The sequence below is a fragment of the Nematolebias whitei genome, chromosome 1 (genome assembly GCF_014905685.2).
Source record: "Nematolebias whitei isolate Nwh7 chromosome 1, NemWhi1, whole genome shotgun sequence".
Taxonomy (NCBI): domain Eukaryota; kingdom Metazoa; phylum Chordata; class Actinopteri; order Cyprinodontiformes; family Rivulidae; genus Nematolebias; species Nematolebias whitei.
In genome coordinates, this window is record NC_056498.1 from 66,597,670 (window position 1) to 66,605,281 (window position 7,612).

Below are 7,612 nucleotides of genomic sequence, written 5' to 3' on the forward strand. Positions count from 1 at the left end.
AAAGTCCATGCTCAATAATCCAGGTGTACAATCCAACAATTTTCAGTCAGGTCACCTGGACAGTTTCTTTTTGTTGCTGAAACCTTTCACCTTCCTTGCTCTACAAGAGGAATTTTCTTTTCTAGAAAGATTCTTTTAGGGTTGTATCAGAGTTGATGACGCCATCATCTACCTGCTGCACAGAGCCTACACACACCTGGACAGGGCAGGCAGCACTGTAAGAGTCATGTCCTTTTACTTCTCCAGTGCTTTTAATACCACAAGACCTGCTCTACTCTGCAGAAGTTCTGGATGACTCTGCCATTGTGGTCTGCATCACTGGTGACCAGGAAGCTGAATACAGAGGTGTGGTGGACAGAACCACCTGCAACTCAACAGTGGAAAAACTAAAGAGCTGCAGGTGGACTACAATAAGAAGATCAGCCTCACAGAAAGGTGAAGGTGCTGCTGAATTTGCATCAAGTTTGGGAGCTAAACCAGGTAAGGAAAGATCTTCAACCCAGCTTGTTCGTGACAAAAAATAAAATCCTGCAAACACTGACTCTCTGATCAAACAGAGTTACAATGTAGAGTCTAAGGTGTGTGATGAGATGCTTCAAAATTCTTATTCTAATAATCAAAAGTTAGAAAACTACTTTGCTTCCTATGGCAGCATGTACATAAAAAGGAGGACGGGGTGACCAACAATCAAACTAAAGCTTCATATTGAAAAATAATAACAAACCAGCTTTAAATTGAAGATTTCCAACCCCTCTGAAAAGGTTTGACCTCCGTTCCAAAACCTTCCATTCATCTCAGAACGCCAGCCGCTCCCCCCCCCCCCCAGGCTGTCCTCAAATGGTCACATGTTGCAGCCGTACCTGAGCCTGAGTTGTCTGTTCACTGCAGCGGTGCAGCCGGAGCTCCTGAACAGTGGAAGTGCACGTTGAGCCATTTGGCGTCGCGGCGGTGCCACACACGAGTCTCCTCTGACTGGCAGGAGCGTGGCCGCCCTTGGCTGTCGATGTACTGCGTCAGACGGATGTAGGCGATGCAGGCGGCCTCCTCGCCAATCAGATGGACGTGGGGGTTGAGGATGGTGGTGTGCACTGGTTTGCTATTTTTACTCAGAACTACAAGAACAGAAAGCAAGGATTCTGAAACTGGAGACATTTTTGTAGGCAAGTTGTTATTTGAAGTTGCTGTTCATGTTGAAACACCAGAAGGAAAAAGATCAAATGTTTAACCAGGTAAATAGTTGCATTAAAATAAACCCACTGATTCTAAGGATATATATATATATATATATATATATATATAAATAATATACAAATAATATACATGTACGCATAGAGTAGGGGTAAATTTAAGGAAAGGTTGTCCAGCTAACAGCCTCTTGACAGAATCTGGTTGACCGCCAACATTTTTGGTTGTCAGCAACTTTTACAATAAAGAATACAAAAAAAATCTTAAGAAAAATAACTGAATAAGTATATTGCAATACTGCATATACAAAGTTTACTATATACAAATGTTCTCGGTCAGCCATCTTGCTTGGAATTTCTTTGCTACTGAGTAGGGCTGGGCCACATCATATCGTTCACGATAATACCGGTAAAAAAAGATTGCCCGGGCAAAAAAATGATATCATGATATGCTTATTTCATGACGTAACACGTCAGGGTGCCCCGCCCCTTTAACAGAACTGAGCGTGCCGAACGACCAAACCGAATTGCGCACCCCCCCCTCCACCTGTCGGTACTGGTGTAACGCTAATTAATTGCACGCAATACTAGCTAACTAAAAAGCTAAAAACAAGCAACGTGCGGCTCAGCTGTTTCTCCATCCAGCTCTAAACTGCAGGTACAGACAACTCAACTGTCTCTCCCTCCCCCCGCTCTAAGCTGACACTCGTCTTTTTTTCCCTCCCCACCCTGCTCTGAGCTGCCGGTGCGGGGTGCGTCTCCCCCGCTCTAAACTGCCGGTACAAACACGTGCAGGTCTGTCTCTTAGTTCCACAGTCCATGAAAGACGGAGCATCAGAGAAATGAATCATTCCTGCAGGAACAGCGGAAGATGAACCACCACAAGCTTCAGGGTCAGAGGATCACCTTGTTACAAGTTCTGGAAGTTATAGCTCATTTAGAGGCGACATATTTTATTGTATGTTAAATTTATGCTCAACAGATGTTAAGCTTTCATTTTATTGTATTTAGTTATTTTGGGAAACTTCACCTGCACTTTAGTTTTTGTGGTGGATTTATTGATCTATATTTTGTGCAGACTTTTTCAATCGAAATAACAGAAGGATATTTTTTATTTTTATACTTGGAGACTGAATACTTTACTAAAAAAAGACATTTCAGTAAAATTACCCCTTGTTTTTAAAAATTTTATACAATACTGCAAAGCAAAATGTTAAGTTAATTTTGTCAAATAACTATGATTTTTTTTTTTTGTTATATCACGAAATTTATCGTTATCGTCAGAATGCTCTGAAATATCACAATATTATATTTGAGCCATATCGCCCAGCTCTATTACTGAGTGTCAGATTCTTTCAGGAGCTGCTCGAGAGGAATTTCCTCCTCATCTTCCTCATTAAACTTTGCAAGAGAAACACTCGCACCCCACACCCTCAAATGTTTTTACGGTAATGACGATGCTCAGACCACTTCAATGTTTAATGCAAAGTTAGATTTTCGATACAAAGGTCCTGGGGAGATCCGGGCGCGGTGCAGAAGGACGGAGTGGGATAACGGTGATCATTATCCCATAATCAGTTCTGGTATCTTCCCTGCAGCGAATTGGTCACGTGCGAACATATACAGTATGTTTAATACGCAGACGTTTAATAATTTATTACGTGATCACCTTCGGTTAGGGTAGTGGGGTGTCCTCCTTTGAAGAAAGTACTGGAAACACTGGTGCTCTCACCTGCAGCCTGTCTCTAAGCCGGAATACTGACATGTATCAAACAGCACGACCCGCCCTGCTCGGCTCTGATTGGGTCAAACTGTGGCTCTGGTTCTCTTCACATTTTGAAAGCAGCATCAGTTTAATCCCGGTGCCATAATTAGATTGGACGGCTTTAAAAAGACCACAACAAAACATGTTTTCCCCCCGTTCATTTTTACAGACACAATGACGGCAATCCCTCGCGGCGATATCTGTTTGTCCGAGATGAGAAAAAGTTGTCTTGGACAAATGGAAACGGCTTATGTTGACCCCTATAGAGTTTAAACTTTTTATAAAAATTATTTTTAAAAGATACTGTACATAGACAGGCCAATTTCTCTACTAATGTATTTATTAATATAAAATGTTCAAATATTTTACCAAACCTAACAGTTTATTCATCACTTAAAGGAAATACATTTTTTTATGTTATGGCGCAAACATTCAAGGGTAGTTTAAAAAAGTTACAAATGTGCTGATTTTTCCTTCAAGTTTGATACTTTTGTTGGACACAACGTATGAATGAAAAAACGTATTATTAACTGAGAAGATCATTGATTAATCTTTTATAAATATAAGTTCTATTGATGGGCAAAAATAATTTTTAACAGGATTGTGTTTTTTTTTTTAATACATTAACACATAACGTCATCTTGTGGCAAAAACTGTCCCTTTGTAAACATCCCTCTAAAGTGAAGACTTCCTGTCCTTCAGCAACACAACTTTATTACCGTAATTTTCGCTTTATAAGTCACCGTTTTTTGCATAAATTAGCATGCCTGCAACTTATACAGCGAAGCGACGCATTTGTTTTTTCCCCACTTTATTAGACATATTTGGACTGATGCAACTCATATGGCGGCAAGTACAGTAATTATATTATTGTTCTGTGCTCCTTTATTCATCCATTTTTATTCTGAATACTGACAAGCCTCAGCTACAGTGTGTCTGTAGAATTAACAAGATAAAGTTAAACTAGAGAGGGTTTCATGGTCCGTTCTCAAAATGAAAGAACTTACGATTATCAAAGTAGAACTTGTGAAAGTCCATGCCCTCCACCAGGTTTCCAAGAGCCTCCGGTTCAAAAGAAGTCAGTCCAGGGTCACAGATTCTCCTGTGGAAATAAATAATCAGCAGCAATAAAAGGAGACTAGGATGTGCAGAAGAGATGTAAGTGTTTCCACTATGTGTGTATTTCATAAGGAACTTAAGAACTTTCTTTGTGGTAGGCGACTTTTTCCCAATAAAACACCCAGACAAAGAAAAATAATAGGCATAAATGCAAACTTACGTGTAAGCCTCAAAATCTCCGTTGTTGATGGCTTCAATCAGCTGCTCGGTCATCTTTATTATCTCTTGTTTACGAGCTGAACACAGGGACAAAAAACAGGTTGTTACAGAAAGTCAACGTCTGCATGAAGCTTTGCCCATAAAGTTCCAACAGACCACTTCAGCTCTGATTAAGAAGCCTTTGCTCTGCACTAAGTGCCGCTCACACTCGGCTGCAGGTTGCTGCTGCCTGCTGGCGTGACTGGTTCAGGACTGCAGCTCTAAACTGGGCCAGTCTTAACTACAGGGTCAGTGGAGCTGCTAACAAACTCCAGCAGAGGACCCGCTGCAGACAAATCATTCCAGAACGATTCTGTTATAAACACGGCCTCTCGGCTTGGAATTGTAATGAGTTGATGACGCAGAGATGCATTCAGGTTCTGGTGCCAGTAGGTGGCATCACAGGGAACCAAATTTAAGTTTGAATTTAAACAAAGAACCTGCTTTCTGTGCTGCCTTTTAAACACATCAAGTAGTACTTGTAGGGTGAAAGTATTGCAGAAGAGTTGTAGAAAAGAAAGTGAGACAAAAAAGTGGGAGCCAAATAAAACCAGCTGACTTACAGGTGGGTGGTGGGCAGTGAGAAGATGACCCGTGGGCCTGTTCCTCAGCAGTGCTGCACTTTTCTAACCCTGAACTCTCATTAGCAGCAGCCTCTACAGAAGCTACTAGCATTACAAGACAAATACACAGAGATGCACACCGAAATGGAGCTTAAAGACAACAATCAGCTTGTCTTGTCAAAATTTGACACAAAACACAGCAAACTCTTAAAATAAAAATTAGGAATGCACAATATATAGCTGTTGCAATAATAATGTGTGCAATATTGATATCATAAATGGTTACATACATGTAAACAAGTATGTTTTTGCTTTAAAACACAATTAAATAAACCAAATTGTATTTGATTACAAAATCTTTGAATGCACTTGTCTATTCTGCCAAAAAGCGAGAATGTCAGTAGCAGTGGTCAGAAACGTGCTCATGGGGGTTACTGTAACAATTAAAGGGTCAGACAATGTCAAATACTTCAAATAATGCAGCAAAAATACATTATATGCTCACTGATAAAACTATTATACAGCAATCTATAGCAATAGCCCGGACAAGCAAAGGCCTTGTATAACCTTTGACCTTGATTTGGGACCTTGACCTTAGAGGTGATGAAAAAAAATACCCAACACGTGGTGTAGTGGTAGTACAAACTTCTATTATGCTTCATTAAATTATTTTGAGCAAATCCATTATCAGAGTTATGCCTCAGACAAGCCATTGTCTATTTAACATATGACCTTGATTTGTGACCTTGATCTTGGAGCCGGTATGAAAAGTGAACATTACATTTCATCTAGTGATGGTGCATATGTGTATGAAGTTTTGTTCAATTTTCTTGAGAGGATGAGATGTTATGGGCAGGACAAGAGAGAGTTTATTGATAGACGAGGTCTATACCATAGTACGGCCGCTGTTCAACAGGTGTATTAAAATATAAATAACTGTTTGTATGCGTTATAATTTTAACCAACTCTGTAAAATCATGTGTGGACATACAAATATATTTTGTATAGTGAAAATTTAAGACACACAGAGACACTTTTAATATGTGACTGAACTAGGTTAATTTAATTTAATGGTATTTCCTCCAGTTATTTAACAGTCAGCAATGGTGTACCACAAGGCTCAGTCTTAGGACACACCCTCTTTACAATCTACAGAGGTAATGTAGGTCAGAGCATCCCTGATGCATCTTTACATTTCTATACTGATGACACAGTTGTTTATTGTCAAGCTAAAACAGTTGCTAAGGCTTTCCAGCTTTTGCAATTCGCTTTTGACACCATCTAGTCAGACTTGCTCCATCTCAAACTTGTCCTAAATACTCCAAAGGGAGGCTTTTTTCAAACAGGAAGTCTGTCCCAGCAGTTCTTCCTCTGATTTTATCCTCAAATGGTGTTCCTATTGAGTTTGTCGATTCCTACAAATATTTGGGTGGAAAACCTAGTAAGGAAACTGAAAGTTAAACTGGGTTTCTTTTTCAGAAACAGATCCTGTCTAACTCTGAATGCTAGGAAACACCTTGTAACTGCGACTTTCCTCCCCTCCATTGATTACGGTGACATTATTTACATGAATGGTCCTACAAGAACCCTGCAGATGTTGTATGCTGTCTATCATGGTGCACTAAGATTCATAACTGGCTGTAACTACCGTACCCACCACTTCACCCTGTATTCACTGGTTAACTGGTCATCATTAACTTCACGCAGACTCTCCCACTGGTACATTTTCATCTTTAAATCACTTCTTGGTCTGCTGCCTTCATACATCTCCTCCTACACGTTTCTGCGTGAGTGCAGCTACAGCGTGCACTCTCAGGACATTATTACCTGCAGTGTCCCCTCAGTACAGACTGAACTTGGCAAAAGGGTCTTCTCCTACTCCGCTCCTGTTTCCTGGAATATCTTGCAAAAAGATCTGACGCTCTCGACCTTGACCTCTCTAAGTGGCTTCAAACATCTGTTAAATTCCTGGCAAAAACCAATGCAGATATGTTCCCGTTTTTAGTTTTCTACATCGCCTTATAATCTAGATGTTTTTGTTTTTCGCTACTTTTCCTCTTGACTGTCCTTTTGTTTGCTATTTTGTTTTGATTTGTAAATAAATAAATAAATAAATAAATTTTTATGCCTTTTTTGTGATTGTCTATTGTTGTCGTCGTTATTCACTGTTGTCATCATTCTTTGTTAAAGAAATCAGGTCTCTCTTGTAACTGACTCCTTAAGGCTCAATGGGATTAACCTGAATAAATAAAGGTTGAATGAATTATGAGCTTATGGGAAGAATTGGGAGTTTCACTGACTTCCTGTTTAGTGACCAGGCTTTCTGTTGACTACCACATCATGATGTCTGTCAGCACCAAAGACGCAAATAGAGGCACAAATGTATTAACTACAATGCAGTACAGTAGTCCCTCGCTACTTTGCGGTTCGTTTTTCCCAGGCTCTCTCTATCTCGGTTTTCCAAAGTAAAATTAGACATTACACACAAAGGCTGATTGATGGATGAGCCTCACAATCGGCATGGATTTTTTATTTAAAATACATTATTTTAAATAATTAAGCACCTGTGTGCAGCCCACAGATGTGGGATGAGCTTCCTCCTGCAGCTGATCAGCTGATCTCCATGCAGAGCGGCGAAATGGGCGTGGCCAAGAGAGCAGCCAGAGGCAGGGAGCTGACATCATGACATTCTGTGCTCCTTTAGAGCGTTTATAGAGTTTAGAAGCATCGCTTAGAATATTGCAAGAGTGTGGGAAGGATTTTAAACACCTTTATATATATAT

At 40.1% G+C, this 7,612-nt stretch overlaps 1 protein-coding gene across 13 annotated transcripts in view; it reads right to left on the reverse strand.

Moving 5' to 3' along the window:
• camk2g2 (calcium/calmodulin-dependent protein kinase (CaM kinase) II gamma 2) overlaps positions 1-7,612 on the reverse strand; it is an 89,410-nt gene that overhangs the window by 850 nt on the left and 80,948 nt on the right. For all 13 annotated transcript variants that reach the window (XM_037680203.1, XM_037680197.1, XM_037680156.1 and 10 more), the window contains 3 exons: positions 4,229-4,304; positions 3,957-4,051; positions 861-1,112 (listed from right to left, as the gene is read on the reverse strand). In XM_037680203.1, the coding sequence (XP_037536131.1) occupies positions 880-1,112; positions 3,957-4,051; positions 4,229-4,304 (404 nt within the window). In that variant the 3' untranslated portion in view covers positions 861-879. The remainder of the gene's footprint in view (positions 1-860; positions 1,113-3,956; positions 4,052-4,228; positions 4,305-7,612) is intronic.